Source organism: Larus michahellis, chromosome 5, assembly GCF_964199755.1.
Source record: "Larus michahellis chromosome 5, bLarMic1.1, whole genome shotgun sequence".
Taxonomy (NCBI): domain Eukaryota; kingdom Metazoa; phylum Chordata; class Aves; order Charadriiformes; family Laridae; genus Larus; species Larus michahellis.
This window is the reverse complement of record NC_133900.1, coordinates 46,109,094-46,130,910: the sequence shown is the minus strand read 5'-3', so window position 1 is coordinate 46,130,910 and position 21,817 is coordinate 46,109,094. Positions and strand designations below refer to the sequence as shown.

The following is a 21,817-nucleotide window of genomic DNA, read 5'->3' as shown; positions in this document are numbered from 1 at the left end:
TCCCCCACCTGCCAGCTCCAGCCCTTCCAGGGCTTCCCTGCGCTGTGGGGCACAGGGTGAGACATACAGAGGACTGGGGCTTGGGGGTGCCTCATGACCCCAGGGTGCTGCGGAGGCACCCAGTGGGATGGGGACCGTGGTCACCCTGCTCTGCATGGCTCAGGAGACAAGGATGCTTGGGGAGATGCTTGGGGGCATCCAAGTCCTCCCCAAGCATTTTGCAGGGTGGGGAACCTCAGGGGGCTGTGGCTAGGACCCCCCAAGGCTAACACTGGGTGCAGGGGGCACAGGGGAGCCCCCAGAAAGTCCCCAGCTGCCCCTAAGATGGGGTGGAGAGGAGCGGCAGGGGAAGGGTTAAGCTGCAGTGTGTGTGTGTGTATGTGTGTGTGTGTGTGTGGTGCAGCCCCCGAGCCCACCGCCCTCGTGCCCTCATTAAGTCCTGGTGGCACCAGGCTGTCTGGGGACAGCAGGGACAGGGGACAGGGACAAGACCGCTGCCTTTGTCTCAACTTATGGCAAAGTTTGAGTGGAGCAGTGGCGGCTGCCGAGGGAGCTGTGGGTGAGTCTGTGGGGCAGTGGCGGGTGTCCCACGAGGCCCGTGGGGTGGGACAGCAATGTCCCCGTGTCGGCTGGATGCCATTCTCAGTGACAGGGTGCTGGTGGGGTGAAGCCGGGAGCGCCCCGACTGCGTCCCGCCACCCCACTCAGGGACGGGGACTGGAGGGCAGAGGTCCCCAGGACCTGCCGACCCTGTCCCCAAGCCTGTCCCCACCCTGGTGGCGGTGGCTCCCCCATCTCGGGTCTGACCAGGGCAAGAGGTGGCACTGCCCAGACCAAAGCCAAGGGGTGTGGGAGGCGCATGGGTCCCGCACCAGCACGGGGTAAGATAAGGCAATTTTGGGTTTGTGGGCAAGCAGGCAGCAAGTCCCCCCGGTTCCTCCACCGTGCCCCTCTGCAGGCCCCCCAGAGATGGAGTGTGGGAGGCAGGAATGCTCCAGGGGTCCCCCTGATCCTGCTGGACACCGGGCACGCCTGGGCGGCTGAGGCTCTGTCCCTGAAGCCACCGTGGGTCCCGGACAGGCGTGGGGAGGGCGAGCGAGGGCATTGGGGCGGAGAGAGGACATTGGCGCGTGGGGACGTGGGCTGAGCCCTGCTTCGTTAGCTCAGGCTCAGCCCCGCTTCGTTAGCTTGCCTGAGCCCCGCTTCTTATGTTCGGGCATCCCATGGGTGCCGGGGTCGCCCGCCGCCATGCAGGACCCAGCTCGGGAGGCAGAGGAGGGAGAGAGGTGGGAGAAAGGCCCTGCCATGGCAGCCGGGAGAGGTTTTATTCTGCTCTGCCGCCCTCGGCGCCGACGTGGTAAGCGCCGATCTTGGAGGGGCTGAGATCCGTACCACTGCCGGTGGGTTGGGAAATGGGCCGTGGCGGTGGGCGGGCTGGGTGCGGTGCTGAGCTGGGGGCCGGAGATGACACCGGGTCCATCCTGGGGACACCCTGTACGAGGAAGAAGCTGGTGAGAAGTGAAATGGGGCTCGGGGCAGCTGTGGGATGGGGTCGGTGGCTGCCCAGCTCTGCGGGGCTGCAGAGGGGCCGGACGCTGCCCTGCCGCCAGGCAGCACTTGGGACCAGATTTGGGGTGACCTGGGAGTGCTCAGCCCCAGCAGCCGACTCCTCGAACCCGTCCCCATCTCGGAGTGGCGGTCCTGGGACTGCAGTGCATCCCAGTCCGATCTGGCACAGCACGGGGCCACCTCTGTGCTACTGGCACCAGGAGCAGCGGGACAAGGCACAGGACAGGAGAGCTCTGGAGAGCAGAACTGCGGACATGCAGGTGAAGGGGAGCCATCCGTCTGTCCTTCCTCACAACCATCTGCCTTCTTCCAGCTCTGTAACCCTTCTCCGTTCCCAGAAATTGCGTCTGTGCGGTAGGTACTTATTGTGCCGCTGCCCATTTCCATAGCCTCCATCTGTCCGTCCCTCCATCCGTCCGTCCGTCCGTCCCTCCATCCATCCATCCTCCCACCCATTCATTCATCCATCTCTGCATCCATCTCTGCATCCATCCATCCATCCATCCATCCATCCATCCATCCATCCATCTATCCTTCCATGCATCCATCCTTCCATCCATCCGTCTGCCTGCCCCTCCATTCATCCCTCCACCCCACCATATTTCCAGCCTCTTCTGCCTGCCCAGGGGACGTGCTTGGCACAGGGTGCCACAACGGGCCAGATCATGGCAGCACCCAACTGGGGGGTCCCTTGGACCCACCCTCCTTAGAAGGACCTTGTGTTGGTTGAAAGAGACAACCAAAACTGTCCCCGGGCCAGCGGGATGGGGCAGTAGGGGTGCCCTAAGCCCCCCTGCATGTTTTGGGGCTGCAGTGGCAGTTTGTCCCCAGTGCCTGGGGGGAATAGTATGACAGCCACGCTGGGGAGCCGGTCCCTGGCACGGCCCAGCACCGTTGGCTGGTGCCGTGGCATCTGGGCTTGTGCTGTTCCAGCCACCTTCCACCTGGACATCCGCAGAGGGGACGTGGAGGTGAAGTCTGGAAGGGCACAGGGAGATGGCGGGTGCACGGGGAGATGGCATGGGGGGATATGGGGGAGGCAGCGTTGGGGACCGCACTCGGGCAGCCGCTGTGGTGTCGCAGTGCTGGGGACACCCAGGGTGGCTCCCGTGACACCGGTCCGTGCTGGGGGGCTGCAGTACATTTTGGGGAGCAGTGGCGGCTCCAAGGGCCAGGGCTGAGCGTGGGGTCAGTCCACCGGGGAACATCACCTGTGTCCATCACCCACAGACCCCGTCCCGCCTGCCCACGCCGCACTGCGCACCACGCTCCTATTTCCTTCGGTTAGCAGCAGAGAGAAACCTGGGAATGGAGACAGGGATGGGGACAGGGATGGGAACTGATCCTGGCTCCCCCTGAGTGTAGGGAGATGCTCTTCAACAGCCCGATGGAGAGCGGGTGCCTGTCACCATCAGGCCCGACCATCAACCCCTCTCCCACACCAAACTCTCCTCCCACCCTCCAAGAGGTTTGGCCGACTCAGCGTTTCCCAGCCCCGGCCCCCCTTCCCCCCCCCCCCACAGCTCTGCCCCAACGTGGGGGTCCCGGTGCTGGGGAGGAGGGGGGACCACGGAGCCGCTTCACAAGAGGCAGGGCATTAGCGGGGGCAGAGGGCGGCCGAGCTGCCGGACGCTGCTCATTAAAGCTGATCTGTGCATCTCTAATTGATATTATTGCAGGGCGGGGCCGTGCGGGGGCAGGCAGGGTCCCCCCGGACAGGGGCACCCCAGGGGCAGGGCGCCTTCGGTGCATCGTCTGCCTCCCCCGTGCCTCAGTTTCCCCATCTGCAGGCAGGCGCGTGTGCGCACACACGCATGCGGGAGCATGCCCGCCGCCATGCACACGTGTGTGGCAAGGTGCACGTGGGGCCGCACGTGGCCGGCAACCTGCGTAGCCCCGGCCTGCGCCGCGGGCCCAACAAGGGACCCCGGCTGCAGGGTTCTGGGGTGACCCCGTCCCTCCATGTCCCCCCGTGTCCCCCTGCAGCCCCTGTCCGGCAGGAGGGCAGCTGGCGCCCGGCATGGCCGCATTAGCCGGCAGCAGAGGCACACGCCTGACCTAGTTAGCTCCCGCGCCGGCAGCCGGCGGGGCCGGGCTCTGAAAATGAGTTAATAAACTCCGAAGGAGGTTTTTTTCCAGCTCACAGGAGGGATTTAGAGCCGGCCTTGAGTCACCGGTTTGGCGGCACCGGGTTGCCCACCACATCCCTGGGTACGGTGCTGCTGGCTGAGCCGCTGAGGTGGTGGTACCTGTGAACCCCACGGTGCTGGCTGGGAGGGATGGGGGGGACAGCTGTCCCCAGTCCTCCCAGCACCCTGCTCCCCAGGGCAGAGCTGGGGTCTGTGCACCCACAAGTGTCCGTGAGCATCTCCCAGCACCTCCTGGTGCTCACCGGGAGCCAGGGCTGAGCCTGGAGGTGGCAGAGGGGACGAGGTCTCAGGGTGCAATGCTGTGGTGCAGGGGGATGTCCCCTAAAAAAGCCTTTTCTCACTCCAATGGGTGCAGAGCCCAGGCAGGGCAGGCAGGAGGGTGCCAATCCCATACTATCCACCCGAGAATCCACCCCCCATCATGGCAGGGAAACCCCAGCATCTGGCATGGGGGAGGATTTGAGGGTCAGTCCAGGAGAACAGAGCTCACAGGTGATGCCAGCTCTGCCACCCCACCCCCCTTTGTGTCCCCATGTCCCCCCGGGCGCCGGGGACCCGGTGACGGCTTCGGGTGGCATCAGGGGCTGCTAAGCCCCAGGCAGGCGCCTGGGCCAGGCACTAAGCAGGATAAGGGGCTCAGGCAGATCCCAGCCCTGCTAATCCCCGGCTGACGCAGCCGGAGCCACCGGCCCCCCTCCCCCGGCCACAACCGCCCTGGCACCCCCGGGTCGGGGTAACCCACAGGGATTCGGGGTCATCAGTGGGGCCCCGGTCCTCCTGCAGACCCTGCTGAGGGGGGTGCCGTGGGGTGAGGAGAGGGCCGGGGGATGCAGTGGGGTTGTGGTGAGGTGCCACGTCGGCACCCTGGGTGCTGGTGAGCTGGGTGGGTGCTGGCGTAGGTGGTGGGGGCTGGTCTGCCAGGGGGGTCATGGTGTGATGGGGCTGCTTTTGTGTTGGATGGGTGCTGCTGGGTCAGATGGGTGCTGGTCTGTCGGATGGGTGCTGGTGTCCTGGATGGGTGCTGCTGGGTCAGATGGGTGCTGGTGGGTCGGATGGGTGTTGGTGTGATGGGGATGCTGTTGTGATGGGGGTGCTGGTGTGCCGGATGGGTGCTGGCGTGTGGCTGTGCCATGTGGGTGCTGGTGCCATGTGGGTGCTGCCGGGCAGTGGGGTGCTGTGTTGGTGCAGCGGGGCGCCACGTGGAAGCGGTGGTGGGGGGGGGGGGGGGGGGGTTGTGCATGCAGTGGGGCACCGTGTGGGTGCTGATGTGCCACGGGGGTGCAGCGGGGTGGGGTGTTGGTGCAGCGGGGCACCGCGTGTGCGCAGTGCGGTGCTGTGTGTGTGCAACGGGACACGACGCGGGTGCGCTGGGATGTGATGGATGTGCGATGGGATACCGTGTGTGCGCAGGGGGACGCAACGATTGTGCACGGGGATACCGTGGGTGTGCAATGGGATGGGATGGATGTGCAATGGGATGCCCTGGGTGTGCAATGGGGTACAGTGGGGGTGTGCCCTGGGGGTGCAGCGCTGTAGGCTGCGGGGCCACACTCCCCCCAGGGCACGGGCATCCCCCCACCCGCTGTGTGGGGCATTCGTCGGTGCTGGAGGCTGAGCCGTGGGCTGTGTGCAGGATGAACCCCAGCACCCCTAACCCTCATGGGGGTCTCTGGGGGGAGGAAGGGACCCGAAGCAGAGATGGCAGGTTACGATGCCCTGGCACTGTGTCCAAGTCCCTGCATCAAGGCTTGCTGGCCCCGGGGCCACATCCCAGGACCAGGCTCAGCAGTGTCACCAGTGGGGCACCAACTACATGGGTGTCCTGTGGAGAAGCCACCCCAGGACCTCCCTGCTGTGCATCCCTGCCAGCTGGGAAACTAGAGGGCAGTCCAAGCTCGGGAGAGCTTGGGACAGTGAGTGGCAGCTGCATGCCCTGCAGAGGGGAGATGGGACCCCCAAACGCCAGCTGAGGGGAGACGGAACCCCTGAAACCCCACCGAGGACAAGAGGAGTGGCATGGACGCCCTGCGAGTGACGGGGAGAGGGGCAGGAGATGGAGCAGAGAGAGAGGTCTGTGAGGGATGGGGACCTCCCCCAGGACCACCCTAAATCCAGGTGAGCAGCCCAGGTCCAGGGGAGCACCTGAAGCCACAGATTTTTTCACCGCGGGAAGCTGGGGACCATGGGGCAGCGGGGAGCTTGGAGCCATGGTGGGAGACCCCTTGCATCCCCCAACAAGTGGCTGAGCTCTCTCGCTGGGGCTGCCCCGAGGCCCAGCACCCCACAGCGCACAGCCAGGCTGGGGGTCCCTGTGGCAGCTTGCCAGCCCTGCCAGGCTTTTGGCCACCTCCTCTGCCCACTTGTGGGGTCCCTCCAGGAGGAGCTGGGGACTTTGGTGGCACTGCATGGGACCAGTGTGGGGCAGGGGTACAGGGGGCCCCTCTTGTACCACCCCATGGGGATGTGCTGGGCTCCCTTAGAACCCCATGGAGACATGCCAGGCTCGCCTGCCACCCCATTAGGACACACTGGGTTCCTCTAGAACCCCATGGTGACACATTGGGCTCCTCTACCACCCCATGGGCATGTGTTTGGCTCCCCTGCCATCCTATGGGGACATGCTAGGCTCCCCTAGAACCCCATGGGGACGTGCTGGGTCCAGCTGGGGTGCACTGGAATGATGCTGGGGCAGGTGAGCAGATTCACGGGTGGCTGGGGGGGCTATATCACACTGGCACCTACAGCCTCCATACTTCCCTCTTCCCAGTGGGGCTCCTAACGTTGCTCGTCCCTCACCCCATCGCCTCTCCCCTCCGCGCGACATGGCGATGGGGGGGTGGGGGGCGAGGGGGAGCGGGGTGTCCCCCACCCCGGGGTGCCCCCAGCGCTGGCCGCTGAGCGGAGCAGAGCTGACAGGCTCACGTGGCTCGGTCCCCAACTGCGTTGCATTCACAGTTCGGGGAGCACGTCAAGGCTAAGGGGAGCTGACAGAAAAACCTTTACTGGAACAAACGGGAATATAGTATCAGGCAAGGCTGACCGGAGCGTGAACCGCAGCCCAACACGGAGCAAATTAGCATCAACCAAAATAGCAGGCAGCTCCGGCCGCTTATGTGCGAGGTACCAAATGCAACCGGCCTGTCAGGCTGCATCAGGGCAGGGATGCATAAGGAATGGGGCTCAGCCCCCGCAGCCGCTGCCTCCCTCTTCCTGCCTCTCCCCCCCCCCCCCGCCCAGACCCAGAGGGCGGGGGGTGGGGGTGGTGTGGGGTGGAGGAGGCATCCTGGTGTGGGATGTGTGAGGGCATGGAGTGGGCAAAATCCGTGTCTGTGGGGCTGGGGGGCGCTGAGAAAGCTCCATCCGCGGGGATGCATGGGGCTTGGGGGCAAAATCCCATCCAGGGGGCTGCTTGGGGCATGGGGGGGGGACAAAATTCCATGGATGGGGACACATGGGGTTTGGGGGCAAAGTCCCATCCATGGGGATGTGTGGAGTTTAGGAGGACAAAATCCCATCCATGGGGATGCTTGGGGCTTGGGGGGGCAAAATCCCATCCACGGGGATGTGTGAGGCTTGGGGGGAAAATCCTGTCCATGGGGATGCTCAGGGTTTGGGGGGCAGAATTCCATCCATGGGGATGAGGAGGCCTTGGGGGGCAAGAACCCCATGCCCATGGGGAGGCACAGAGCTGAGAGGTGGCAGGCAGGTTCCGTGGGCATCCACGGAGGGGGGAAAGCCCCCACCCTGGTCCATGAGGATGCAGCGGGGCTGGGGGAGCATGAGAAACCCAGATACCTGCGGATGCCCGGCGATGCTGGGGGGCCATGGTAGCAGACGTTGGGGTGCCCACGCCATGGGGGCAGGGAGTGAGGAGGCAGAGAAAGAGGCAGGGGGGGTGGTGTGGGGGCGGTGTGGGGGAAGCAGCAAAAAGCTCTGTCAAATACATAAAGAGCTCAAAAAGAGAAGGGAAAAAGCCGGTCGCGCCTCCTCCCGGGGTGCTCTCGCACATTACTCACGCTTGGGTGCCCCGGCAGCACGGGCAGGGAAGGCAGCTCCCAACGGGGCGCGGGGATGAACTTCGCAGCCATTTTGTTGTTGGGTTGAACTGGGGAAAAAAAAAAACGGGGGGAAAAAACCCCAAAAATAGCCCCAGGACGCAGCCCAGTCCCGCATACGGCGTGGTGCCGTGCCCACCCACCCACTGCCAGTCTCAAACCCATGGCTGTTCCCAAACCCCTCACTGCAGCCAGGTGGGATCCCCAAGGCCCCTCCAGGTCAGATCCTGCACCCTCTGGTCCCCAGCATGGAGACTGAGCACCGCTGCGCAAGCATCCCCTGAGGCTGCAGGCTCCAGGACAGGGACACAGTGTCTCGGTGGTCCCCAGTGCCCGTGGGACGGGGAGTGGGGTGAGATGGGTGCTTTGCTTTGGGTGCCGCATCCCGTTTGTCCACGGATGGAGGCGGCGTGGGGGCTGCAGGAGATGAGGAGTGCCCTGTTTGGGTGCCTGGGGTGCCCAGGGTTCTCAGGGTGTCCAGGATACTCGGCGTGCTTGGGCTACCTGGGATGCCTGGAGTCCCCAGGGTGCTTGGGGTGCCTGGGGTACCCGGGATGGCTGGGGTGCCCCGGGTGCTCGGGATGCTCGTGGTACCCAGGGTGCCCAGGCTGCTTGGGGTGCTCAGGATGCCTGGGGTACCCAGAGTGCTTGGGGTGCTCGGGTTTCTCGGGGTGCCCGGCATCCAGGCGGAGGCAAGGGGTGCTGATGCCCATGGCAGTTGCAGAAAAACTGCCCCCACCCCCTCACACCCCACTTCTCCCCCTCCAATGATTGCTGCTGCTTCCAGCCCCGAGCTCAAGGCTCTCGCTCCAGCCGGAGCTTCCCCCTGGGAGCGGGCAGCCGCCGGCCGAGCACGTGAGCAGCCCCCGCAGCAACGGCAGCTCCCCAAAGAGGGAGAAAAGCGGGATTTGCGGGGAAAACAGGAAACCTCGGGGCAGGGGGACGCAGAGAGAGAGCAACAGCCCACGAAAGCTGGGCACCACGGTCTCTGCTGACCACCGCTCCCAGCACGAGTCCCTGTAAATCCAGGTCGTCGTCTCTCCAAAGGACTTCCCAGCAGTTTCCAGCGGCCATTTTTTGTCAGATGTTTCCAGAACCGGTGTGAAAACCTGCTTTTTCCAGCAAATCCCAGACGGTGAGCACCATTTTGAGAAAAACACGTATTTTGCCATGGAAAGCGCTCAGCATTTCGGCTGTTCTGGGGGGCTCCCTGCTCCGTGGGGGGAGCTGGTGCCTCGTACCCCCGAAACCCTCCGGGTTTGCCATTACACCCTGCCACAGCCCAGCCCCCAGGGGCAGCTGAGCCCTCCGTCTGTGGCACTGCTGTACGGGCACGGAGGGCAGGAGCATGGCAGGCAGGATTCAGGCATGGGGCTTGGCCAGGGATGCTGGTGGGGAGCGCAGGGATGCTGGTGGGGAGCTCAGGGATGCTGGTGGGGAGCGCAGGGATGCTGGTGGGGAGCTCAGGGATGCTGGTGGGGAGCGCAGGGATGCTGGTGGGGAGCTCAGGGATGCTGGTGGGGAGCGCAGGGATGCTCTGCACCCAGCAGGGCGGGGATGGGAGAAGAGGAGCAGAAGGGGCTTCCCAGGGGACACGGCAGCACCCACCCATGCCTGCATCCACAGGGGCTGGGCACCGGCCCCGCAGCACCTTCCACCCCCCCAAGCAGCCCCAGGGCCGGGGCTGGGGGGGGGCCGGGCTGGAGTCCCTGCGTGGGGGTCAGTGCTCGGTCACCGAGCCCCCGGGGTCAGCGCCGGGACCGGCAGCCGCCAGACGTGACAGCGTGCATTAGCACCGGGCTGCCTCCGCCACAGGAGCGTGGGGGCCGTGGGTCTGCCCACCCCCCCGTCATGCACACACACACACCCCCGCACACCCCCCCCACCCCATGCACAGCCCCCCGTGCATGTAGACCCCGTGCACACATACCCCCCACGCGCATAAATGCCACGCACACACCCCCCACATGCATGTGCACCCCTGCACACACATATACAGTGCACATACACCCCTCCACACGTCCCCCACGCCCCCCCGCCCCCCCCCAGGAATATGTGTCCACGCACTCCCCAGGCACAGCCCTGCATTCACACATACCCCGTGCACCCACCCCACATGGAGATGCACCCCATGCACACCCCCCCACGCCTGTACCCGCTGTGAACAGCCCCCCAATGCACCCCCATGCACTTACACCCCGCGCACACACACCCCCCCATGAACACACAGCATCACGCAAACGTCCCCCAGGGATGTATACACCACGCACAGCCCCCGTGCACACCCCCCGCCACGCACACCCTGCAATGCACCCTCCCATGCACTTACACCCCATGCGCACACCCCCCCATGCACATACATCCCATGCACACCCCCCCACACATGCATCCCCCATGCAGATACCCACCATGCACACACCCCCCATGCATGTACCCACCGCGCAGCCCCCCACATGCACACACCCCGCACACGCTCCCCGGAGCTTCAGCCATGTTTGGGGGCTGAGATGCTGTGGGGCAGCAGCGGCTGAGGTTGGGGGGGCCCCATGGGTGCGGCAGCCCCACACACACCCACAAACACACACACACACACGGCTCCTGGGGCTGGGAGCTGCTGGCAGGTGGGAGAATGCTGCTGTGCCCCGAGTGATTTTGGGGTGAATCCAGCAAAGCTGAGTGGGCTGCTTTGCTCCCTGTCACCCCGTGGGGCACCCCAAGCTCGGCGGGGGACGGGGATGTCACACACCCCAAGATGCAGCCAGAGCTGCCGGCGGGGACGCGGCGGCAAAGCCTTCGTGGGACCCCCGAGGGAATGAGTTGCACCGAGGCCGGATCCTGTGCCAGCACTGGACCCCGCGCCCCGCTCGACCCCAACAGCAGGTGCTGCCCGGCTGCCCCCGGAGGGGTGCGCAGGGGGGGCACAACACAGGGCAACCCTACGAAAACATCCCTGGGTACGCAACCTGGGACTTGCGCAAGCCTACAACAACAGGTCGGGTCGGGTACGCAGCACGGTGCAACCCTACAACAGCAGCTCTTGGGGTACAACCCACTTCCCCCGCAGCCCTGTGACAACACCGTGGGTAAATAACCCACTGCTCTCGCAACCCTACAATAACACTTCGCTGCAGGCAGAGGCAGGAGCTGTTTCCTCCATCGCCCCCTGCCCTGCCGGGCTCCTCACTCCCTCTCCCCCCGGGGATTTTCCCACTCCTGCCCAGAAGAGCCCGGGCGGGGGGGGGACGAGCTGCACCCCGCTGTCCTGCGGGTGCTCCGGGCACCAAAACAGCTACGTGGGCCAGGAGAGATGGGAGGTGGGGGGGAGACAGGCAGCACCTGTGGAGGCAGTGGGGAGATGGGGGGTGCGGGGGGGGGATGCAGGAGGGTTATAGGAGGGATGCAGGAGGGATGCAGGGGGGTGCAGGAGGGATACAGGAGAGATGCAGGAGGGATATAAGAGGGGTGCAGGAGGGATGCAGGGGTTGCAGGAGGGATACAGAAGGGATGCAGGTGTGGCACAGGGGGTTGCAGAGGGACACAGGAGAGATGCAGAGGGATATAGGAGGGATGCAGGTGTGAGAGGGGGGGATGCAGAGAGATGCATGAGGCATATAGGAGAGGTGCAGGGGAGTGCAGGAGGGATGCAGGTGTGATACAGCAGGGTGCAGGGGGGTGCAAGGGGAAGGCAGGGGGAGCAGGGGGATGCCAGGAGCGTGCTAATCATGCCCCAAAGCTGCAGACCCGGGGAGGTGAGTGTGAACTGGCCCATGCCCGGCACAGGGTGGCAAAGTGTGGGTGCAAAGAGCTCTTCTGAGCCCCCTTCCTGCTCCCTGGCCAACTCTGGTGGGGGGGACCAGCGGCTCCGAGAGGGGGACACCAGCTCTGCCCCGCTCTGCCCCTGGGGTTGTGCAAGGGTGTGGGGGTGCACACATGGGTGCATGTGCGTGGGTGCATGCACAGAAATAGGTGCATGTGTGACAGGTCCTGCCCATGAGCTTGGCCTGTCCTATCTCTCCTCGAGCTCCTGGGGACATTGCCTCACCCCCCCCAACACACACACAGAGCAAGGACCCCAGCATGCTGCAGCGAGACCCTGAGCACCCTGCAGCAAGGAGCCCAGCACCCACCAGTTAGGGCTTCCACGCTGGCACCCCAAGGTCTTCCCTGCGGTAGTTGCTCCCCCAAGGATCCAGCCGGGGCGGGGGGCTGCTGGGTGTCCTGGCAGGGCTGGGTGGGGGGTTCCAGGCACCCCCCAGGTGTGGGGGAAGGAGGGGATGGTTCCAGCAAGAGCCTTGGCCTGGATGCACAGCCCAGCACTAGCCCAGTACAGCCCAGTGCAGCCCAGTGCAGCCCAGCGCAGCCCAGCACCAGCCCAGTGCAGGTCAGTGCCAGACCAGTACTAACCCAGTACCAGCCCAGTGCACCCCCACTGCAGCTGCAGGGGAGGAAAGAGGCTGAGAGTCTCCCCCTCGGGGGGGCTCAGGCTTTGGAGTGGGGAGGGCTTGGTCCCAGACACACAGTGGGTCAGGATCCAGCCCAGTGCGAGGGTGCTGGGGTGGGGGTCCCTGCAAGGTCCCTATGTGGGTGCAGGGGGTCCCAGCCCAGGGTCCCAGTATGGGGCAGAGCTTGCCCATAGGGATGTGGGGGTCGCAGCCTGCAGTCCCCATGTGGGTGCAGGGTGTCCCTATATGGATGGAGAGGGTCTCCGTGTAGGTGGAAGGGGCCCTATATAGGCGCTGGTGTCCTAGCCCAGGGTCCATAGGTAAATGTAGGGGTCTCTATATGGATGGAGAGAGTCCCTCTATGGGTGCAGAGGGTCTTTATATGGATACAGAGGTACCTATATGGCTGCAGAGAGTCTCAGTATGGGAGCTGGGGTCCCTGGCATGCCCACCTGGCTTCTGGGTCCCTATACAGGTTGTGGGGTCCCTATACGGGTACAAGGCTTCCTATACTGGTGAAGGGACCCTCTTTATGGGCGCTGGGGTCCCTATGTGTGCTGCAGGGGGGGTCCCTATATGGGTGCAGGGGTCCCTATACAGCAACAGGGGTCCCTCCACGGCCGCAGAGGGAGGCCCTGGGGTCGGGGGGGAGCCTGTTTAGGTGCAGCGGATCCCTATACAGCTGCAGGAGGCGTCCCTATACATGGAGGGGCATCCCTATACAGGTGCAGGGGGGTCTCTATATGGTTTCAGGGGGTCCCTACACAGGTTTAGGGGGGGTCCCTGTACAGTTTGGGGGTGTCCCGTGCAGTCTTGGGTCCCTGTACGGTTTGAAGGGGTTCTTTGTGTCCTTTGGGGGTCCCTGTACGGTTTCAGGGTGTCCCCGTACTGTTCGGGGTCCCCATATGATTTTGGGGGGAGGTGTCCCTGGGCAATTTAGGGCATCCCTGTGTGGTTGGGGGTCCCTGTGTGGTTTTGGTGCATCCCTGTACAGTTTTTTTTTTTTTGGGGGGGGTGTCCCTGTGTGGTTCGGGGTCCCTTTACAGTTTGGGGGCTCCCTGTACGTTTCGGGGTCCCTTTACAGTATGGGGGGGTGGGGTGTGTGTCCCTGTATAATTCAAGGTCCCTGTACGGTTTTGGGGGTCCCTATAAGGTTTGGGGCCCTGTACAGTTTGGGGAAGCCCCGTACGGTTTGGGGGCGCCCCCTGGCGTTTCGAGGCCCCCCCGGGGGTTCGAGGTGCCTGTACAATTTTGGGGGTCCCTGTACGTTTCGGGTTGCCCCCGCGTCTCGCCCTCTCCCCCCCGCCCCGCCCCGCCCCGCCCCGCGGAGGGCGGCGTGAGCGCCCTCCCCGCCTGCAGGGGTCGCTGTAGCGGCGGGCGGCGGCGGCCGGGCCGGGCCGGGCGGGTCTCGCTTGTTCCGGCGCCGCGTGGTCAGCGCCGCGCGCCGCCGCCACAGCGGGAGCAGGAACCGGGAGCGGCGGGGCCCGGCCCGGCCCGGCTCGTCTCGACCTGACCCCGCCATGTGGTTCATTTACGTGCTGAGCTGGCTGTCCCTGCTCATCCAGGTGGCCTTCGTCACCTTGGCGATCGGTGAGCCCGCCGCCGGGGGTCTGCCGGGGGGACGGGCTCCTCGGGGGTTGCCGCCGTGCCGGGCCCGGGCCCGGGCCCTGCCGCAGGCTTCTCCCGGGGGTTGTCGCGATATGTCGTGCGTTTGTCGGCAGGGGGGGTAGCTCTGGGAACGGGGCAGCCTGGGCTCCTGCTGGGATCGGGGCCGCCGGTCCGGCACCTCCCGTGTGCCGGGGCTCGGACCGGGTGTCCCGAGGCCCCGTGGGTGCTCCAGAGATGCCCTTGAGGCCTCCGAGTGCCCCGCGGGTCTGGTGGATGACCCAGAGACTGGGGTGGGGGTGGAGGGGGATGTCCCATGGGTGCTCACGAGTCTCCCGAGTGCTCCTGAGGTCCTGTGGAAGCCCCGGAGTCTGGGGGTTCCCTGGGTTCCCCCGAGGTCCCCTGGGTGCCACAGAGATTTGCTCGGGTGCACCCCGTCCTTCGGTCTGTCCCAGACTGTGTGAGCATGGACCCCCACGGCTGAAGACACCGGTGTTTGCCCCAGTCTCTCCCGATCTGTGGGGCTGAGCCAGGTATTTCTCCCACAGCTGCAGGGCTGTACTACCTGGCAGAGCTGATCGAGGAGTACACGGTTGTCACCAGGAGGATAATCAAATACATGATCTGGGTAAGTCTCTGTGCTTATAAAAATGGGTGGCTCCTTGCCAAAATCACCCCTGGGGCAGCAGCGGGGCTGGCAGAGTGGCTGTGGCATGGTATGTCAGCTCTGGATGGAGTGGTCAGGCTCCTGCTTCTCCTGGCACCAAGGCAGCTCTGTCTCCAGAGGAGGGAGGTTGTTAGGGGCAGCTACTTCAATCGGCACCTCGCTTAACTGGGGAGGTGTTGATCCTGCCTAACTCCTGTGTGACACCTCTCCCCGCTGGCTGGGGAAACTGAAGGCCAGCTGCACCAGGTGCCGCAGCAGCAAGGTGGGATTCCTGTTTAGACGTTCCCCAAGGGGCTGGTGCAGAGTGAGGGGAGGGTGGGGAGATGCGGTGCTGTCAGAGTGCATTAAAAGTCACCTTGAACATGGCAGGATTTCTGGTTGTGAAGCTGCCCACAGTCCTGCTGTCTGCACCCCTGTTTTTTTGCCCCAGGCAACCCCTGTTCTCTCTTCCAGTTCTCCTCAGCTGTGCTGGTCTGCCTCTACCTCTTCGAACACTTTCCCGGTTTCATGGTGGGTGTGGGACTCTTCACCAACCTGGTCTACTTCGGTTTGCTGCAGACCTTCCCCTTCATTGTCCTGACGTCCTCCAATTTCATACTGTCCTGTGGTGAGTGGTGCCATCGCCTTCCCACGGGGGTGGGTGCTGGGGTGGGAGTGGACTCTAGGGCGGAGAAATCCTCATCACCCCTATCACTGGGTGGGCTCTGGGTGGCAGCAAAGGTTTAGGTTTTGCGGTTGCAGCCCCCATGGCGTTCGGAAGGACTTTGAGCTTTGTGCGGAAGGACTTTGAGCTTTGTGCGGCGCTTCTTAATTGCGCTTTATGATGTGGCTGTGATAATTGTGGGCTGGGCTTGGTGGTTGGGAAGTGCCTGTGGTAGTGTGCCCTGGCACAGAGCTGGGGACGTCGGACTTTCTTGGGCACTATCTGCTTCACCCTGTGGCCAGTTCCGCTACAAACCTAGGCAGCAGCACTAGGGAAACGAGATCCCAGCTGGCCCAAAGCTCGGCCTCCTCCCTGAAGACCTCCTGTTTTGGGCATTCACCGTGTCTTGGTAAAGAGCAGGAGGGATTTGAAGCAAACTAAAAAACCTGACGTGTGTAATTACAGCCTGATGTCAGGCTGGGCTGTGAAAGGGACTGTATGCGTGTCATCATAAGAAGCTGATGTTTAGAAAAATGTCCACAATTACTGTGTGAATTCATCAGGGAGAAAGTCCTGTTAGAAAAGTACATCGCTGAGCTTAAATCAGGGATTTTTATTTTTCACGTTTGCACCTTTCTTGTGGTGTTTGCTGAGCCCATGACTCTGGCTGCCGTGGCCCCGTCCGCAGCTGGGCTGTGGGCTGCCTGGCCCTGCCCGGCAAGCCCTGGTGCGAGATGGGCATAAGGGTCTCTCCTCTTTTCTGAGTGTCTGGCATAGGCACAGGGTTTTGGTGTGAGGTCAGGCAGAGACTTAAATTAGCAGCACCAATATTCTGGGCAAAGTGGGCAGCTTAGTTCTTTGTCTGCCAGACTCGTCTGATGAATGGTCAGAGCCATGTCATAGGCTGAGTCCGGGAGCAGGTCCGCTGCCAGGTCTGGGGTGGTGAGCCAGTAGCTCTGACAATTAAACTGTTTTTTTGGCTGCTCTGAGTAGGTTAAATGGTTTTCTCCTGCCATGAGTTGCTGAGTCTCCTGCATGTTTTAGTGTCCTGTGTGCAGATCTGACTTCAAATCTCTGCTGAGAGTGATTTGTAGTGACACCTTAAGTAGCGAATGGGCAAAATTTTTTCTGGCATGACATTCTGATTCTTTATGCATATTTTAGGGTGCTGTCTGTGTACAACTGAAATACCTTTGCTCCTCAAAGTATTCACATAGGTAGGATTTTATCCGCTACTTGAAAATGAGTGTAGCTCTCCTGTGGCGTGTAGATCAGGAGCTGCGTTTTTTGGCAGACCCAGACTCTCATCTGGATCTTCAGTTTCATCTGTAGACTGGAGCAGATGGATGATAATGCAGCGTGGGACACAGCTTCCCGTGTCGGTGTTGTCTCTTGCTGGGGCTCTACTGACACGGTGCTCCTGGGCTGGGGTTGCTGTGTTGGTATCTCAGATAAAAGGTGAAAGAAGCTCTTAATTCCAGCTCCATAAGAGCTAAGTGGTATTTTTCACTGCTGAGGACACTGTTAACCCCACTATGCTGGCAGCATTTCAGCTTGACTTGGTTTACAGCAGGCAGAAGAGTTTTTCTCTGCAGCAGCTGTTGGGGACACAGGGTTTTTCACTGCTTCTCTCAGCGCTGCACAGCATTAGCGAGTGTCAGGCTGGGCTCTCCCGGGTGCCCTTGAGGACATGGAGAATAAAACACCAGAAGGACGAGGGGCTCGTCTGGGGCTGCACAGAGTAACAAAACGGAGCTGGGATGGGGGAGACTCTGGCTGCTCACACCGTTTCTCACTAGATGCATGAAAATATTTTAGCCACAGCAGGATTCCAGGTGTACAGGGGCTGCAGGAAAGGGGATACGTGGCAGGGAAGAGCTGCTCCTTGTGGAGTGTACAGCAGTGGAAGTGGATGTCCTCCTTCAGGGGGCTAATGAAATAAGATGACAGTATTGCTTCTGGGCTGGAGACTGACTTTGCTGTGTTTTCCTTTGGCAGTGCTGGTTATATTCAATCACTACTTAGCGTTCCAGTACTTCGCCGAGGAGTATTACCTGTTCTCTGAGGTGAGAGACCTTTGGGAAGGAGTCGGTCCATGTTCTTCCAGCCAGTGTGGAGCTGTTGGTGGGAGGAGGGAGAGGAAAATGCCATTTTTTCAGTCAGCAGTAAGACACACTGAGGATATTTTTTGCAGCCCTTCCCTGGGGGTTCCTGTGCTTATTCCCTTAGAAGTACCAGGGAAGCTGCAGTCTCATTTCTCGGGTGTGGACTTGGGGCTTTCTTGGCCAACTAGAGAGGCAGAAGAAATACTGTATATTAAGTGCAGATTTTTTTTTTCTGATATGCTAAAAACTAGGAAAAATAGAAAATAGTACTCTTTTAAATTTTTTTTACAAGCTAACCACAAATCGCTTCCCTTTTGTCATAATTGCTCCTCATTATTTTTATGTCTCTGATGTGCTGTTTCTTCTGTCTCACCCCCTTTGCACCTACCAAGAGGAAGGACTGCATTCACAGGGGGGCTTGCTTGGGCCCAACAGGAGCTGCTGCTTAGTGTAGACTTTAAAAACAAACCAAAAAAACTCCACCAAAATAAAAAACCAACAACCTTTTTATGAAGTTTAACACTTCTCCAGCATTTGCATGCACAAGGAGGCTGGTGTGGCAGCTCAGCACCATTTGGCTTGGCTCTCCCCAAACCACAGCAGTGGCTGCTCCCGCAAGCGCTGACTCCTCCTGCTACACCAGCATCCCACCCTGGGACAGGAGGAGCAAGTCCAGACCTTGACCCTTCCTTTTAGTCCCCAGAAGGTGTGAAGAGGATTTAATTATTAATAACAACACAGCCAATCTCCTGTTTGTGTCTTTGTGCTGTTTAAAATTCTGGTTTCTGGGAGCAGTAAAGGTTTTCAAACACCTGAAACAGGAGCAAGGGCTTTTCCTGTGCATCCTGTCCTTCCATGGAAGTTGCTGGGTGAATTTTATCCCCTTATCAGCTTCATAGGGCCGTGCTATCTCAGCGCCCAAGAGACTCGGGAGAGGTTGAGTTGCAGTTCTTCCCCTTCAGTGCCCTTTCTCTTGGGGGGTTCAGGCAGAAACTTGGGTTGTACCGTAGGGAGGTGCAGCTGAGGCTGAGGCAGCACTTGTGGGTGTTAGCGCGGACAGAATTCAGCCTGTGAAAGGCCACTGAGTGCATTGTGGCTCTGCTCTCACTACCTGTCTTGCTCTGCCCACAGGTTCTCGCCTACTTCACGTTCTGCCTGTGGTTAATTCCTTTTGCTTTTTTTGTCTCCTTGTCGGCTGGAGAGAACGTCCTGCCTTCCACGGTGCAGCCTGGAGGTGAGCGCTCCCAAGGCCCGGGCAGATGTCTGCTGGGTTTTGACAGGGGCTGTGCTCAACACACCGCATTCCCACCGCACTGAGGAGAGATGCGGGGCAGCTGGTTGGGTAAATCCTTCCAAAAGCTGAGGAAGGAAAGGTGGGGTTTCTGCAGGGTGAGGGTGAGCAGAGTGGAGGGCTGTTCCAGCTTTACATGCTGCATCTCTCCAGTCATGAGGCACTGTTGCTTTCCCTGGACTCTCCCTACAAGCTCAAGAAAGGGAGCTCAGGATTTGGGCTCCCTGGCCGTGGCTTACAGGAATGCCCAGATAGGCCAGATCTGAGCAAACCAGAAAGTTTCATACTTTAAAGGCAGCTCGTGCGTCACCCTGAAATCAGACATCCTGTCCCAAGGTTCCTGTGGCTGTCAGTGGGGTTTGTATTTGATTGTTCTTCCCTTTTCTCCACAGACGACGTGGTCTCCAACTACTTCACCAAGGGGAAGAGGGGCAAGCGCTCTGGTATCCTTCTCATCTTCTCTTTCATCAAGGAGGCCATCCTGCCCAGCCGACAGAAGATTTACTGAGCCCCGGATGCAGCCGGCATCGGCTGCGGTGAAGGAGCAGGGCAGACCCAAACTGTGCAGCAGGCTGCGAAGCAGCACTGTCCCCAGGCCTCGCTCGAGCCCTCCTCAATGTTTCTCGAAGGGATTTTGCTAGCAACCTATAAACTGGACGATGGCCGGAGGTGCCAGCAGCACTGGACAGACACACGGGCAGGGCTTGCGCCTTTTTATACAGCTCTGCCGATCCCCCGGGACTGTACGCAAGAAGGATGTTTGGCTCCAGCCAAGCGCAAGGAGGGTCTGGCTTCCCGGTGCTGCCCACCCTGCTCGGGGACCTGGGAGGCGTTGTCGTCTGCTGGGGTTTAAAGCCAGAAGTCTGTGCGTGGTGTAGTTTGGCTGTGGGGGAACCGTTCCCTCGGAGTGGCAGCAGAATGCGCTTGATATTTAACTGAGGTTTACACAGAGCCATTAATTAAAAAAAAAAAAAAAGAATAAAGTAACCAAACTGTTGAACTCCCACGTATTCCTGCTGGGAGCCTGCCAGCATTGGAGGATGCTGGTGTCCCCCTGCGGAGTACACGTTGGGAGGGAAGCGTGGGGGCAGGCACCTCTCCCAGCACTCCGCAGCTGCAGGGAGGTAACCTGGAAGGACTCGACGTCTCTTTTTGTTTGATTTTAATGTTGGAAATACCCACTTTTCTCCTCTCTGGTTTTGCTGGCAGCCTCGCTGAGCGGCCGGGATGCTGCAGCAGTGCTGGCGGGCTGAGTGAGGCCCCAGGCAGCTGTTTCACGGAGAGCGATTCTCTACGTGCGTAGGCGTGAGGGGAGTGAGATGCTGAGCGAGTTGCCTCAGCATCCCTTGGGTGTCATCTGCTTGTCGTTCCCAGTGCTGCTAAACTCGCTGTGTCTCCCTCCTTTGCTAAAAGGAAAAAAAAAAATAGATGATCCTACTGAGAAGGAGCTGAACCCTTTGTTCTTGTTCCTTGTAATCATAAGGATTTTTTCCCCCTTTTTTGCTTTGTTGTTGGTCACCGTCAGCCTGTGCCAGAACTAGATGTCCCCAGGCTAGCCGGGAGCCAGGGCTGTTCATGGCTGTAGCGCAGGAGCGCCCAGCTCTGGCAGCAGAGTTTCATCATTTGGGAAGGCTTTTTGAGGAATTTCTGAAGAAAGTGGCTCATTTTAATCTTGTGGCCAGTTCTGGCTTAAGGCAAAGGTAAGGAACATGGTCCCTGCCCCTGGATTTCTTCAGTGCCCAACAACACTGGCATGTTTTGATGCTGATTTAGTAGAAGTGTGGTTTCTGTTTGAGAGCTGCTCGCCTAATAAAGGCTATAGGTGAAGTTCACCTTATTAGAGAGGCTGGATGCAGTGTTGTCCCTCTGGCTCAGGAGCATTTGTCTCCCGCGTTGAGTCGTTGTTGCGTGAGGAAGTTGTCCTCTGTGCATGCTGGTTATTTTTTATGTTTTTAGAGAAATAGTGGAGGATGAGAGAGCTATCGAGAGGACCTGAGGGCTGCAGAAGGCAGATCACGAAGGCCTTGGGAGATGTAGTCACTGAGAGGGGTTAGCAGGAGGTGTGTATTTTCCGTATGGAGCTCTTTGTTATCACGGAATCAGAAAAGTGAAGGTAAAAGCACTGAAAGCAAAGTGATTAGTAGCAGGCAAAGCACAAAAGAAGACGCAAGGGCACGGGTGGGAGAAAACCATCAGCCTTGCCCGTAGCACTGGGAAGCTCCTGGAGAACCTGCTCCCCAGCTCGGGTGCTGTGCTGTAATTTTGCTTCAAGGCCACAGGGTGGGGGACGCAGGTCCCAACTCTGTCCCCTGCCCCGGCTCGCTGCCGCCTAGGCGAGCAGCGGGACAAGCTGGATGCTTTTGTTCACTGATGGACAGCTATAAGCTTGACCAAATTTAGGTTGAAAAATAGGTTTCTGCCATGGAGGAGGGAGGAGGATGCTGGCAGTGATGGGGGTGGCACCCGGGGGGGGGGGTGGCAGGCTGCTGGGAAGCTCCTGGATATGTTCACAGCTCTGCTCCAAACTGTGTGTAACAGTTTCCATCGTCTCGGGTGCAGCCAGATGGGCCAGGGCAGGCGAGATTCCCTGGCTGGGGGCGGCAGGCGAGGCGAAGCCCCCCTGGGCTGGGGCTGCGTGACGTGCGGGGCACGGCCGAGGATGGCGGGGCAAGTGCCATGCCTCTTGCCATCCTTGGGTCGGGTTTAAATTTAGTTTTGTCTCTCTGAATGTGATACAGGAGGGATGTAAAACTCCTTGAGAGCTGTCACTGCCACCACGGGGAGAGCAGGGCACAATGGAGGGCTGGCCCCGGGGTCTGGGCCCTTCTTTCTGCAGGGTACTGCAGGAAGAGCAGAGGCCCAAGACGTGTCTGCCGCTGGACGAGTGCACAGGATGTAAATAGGGAACATCAGTAGCTTTAATGTCCCTTCTACCGCATCATTTTAATCCTCATTTTCCCATCCATTTAGCCAGAAAGCGAGGGTAGATTACTTTGTATTTTTCCAGATGACAAGTCCATTTTTCCTGACTACTGCTTGTGATCATCGGGTGTTTAAGATGTTAATGACACACATTGCTTTGAGCTGAACCAGATTCAGATGAGTCGTGTAACTGGGTGATAGCGAGTGAAACCCTATAAATATTTAAAAGGCGAGCATCAGAAAAAGCCCCCCTGAAAGCTCCTGCTGTGTGGGGAGAGATAATGCCGTGGGGGCTGCGAGGACCACACTCGGCTCCCCGGCTCTGCTCTCATCTCCTGCCATACGCAGAGAGGTTTGGGGCTGGCTCC

The 21,817-nt window shown here is 60.8% G+C and overlaps 1 protein-coding gene across 1 annotated transcript; it reads left to right on the top strand.

Moving 5' to 3' along the window:
* Positions 1–13,611: 13,611 nt before the first annotated feature.
* TEX261 (testis expressed 261) lies at positions 13,612–19,527 on the top strand. The gene is made up of 6 exons (XM_074587131.1): positions 13,612–13,806; positions 14,370–14,449; positions 14,942–15,095; positions 17,130–17,197; positions 18,368–18,470; positions 18,920–19,527. Exons 1-6 carry the CDS (start codon positions 13,737–13,739, stop codon positions 19,033–19,035), a joined length of 591 nt encoding a protein of 196 aa, XP_074443232.1. The 5' UTR covers positions 13,612–13,736; the 3' UTR covers positions 19,036–19,527.
* Positions 19,528–21,817: the final 2,290 nt, after the last annotated feature.

Coding starts and splice junctions, on each gene's coding strand:
- TEX261 (XM_074587131.1), top strand. CDS start 13,737: ATGTGGTTCATTTACGTGCTGAGCTGGCTGTCCCTGCTCATCCAGGTG. Junction 13,807..14,369: donor CTTCGTCACCTTGGCGATCG/GTGAGCCCGCCG, acceptor TTTCTCCCACAG/CTGCAGGGCTGTACTACCTG. Junction 15,096..17,129: donor CAATTTCATACTGTCCTGTG/GTGAGTGGTGCC, acceptor TTCCTTTGGCAG/TGCTGGTTATATTCAATCAC.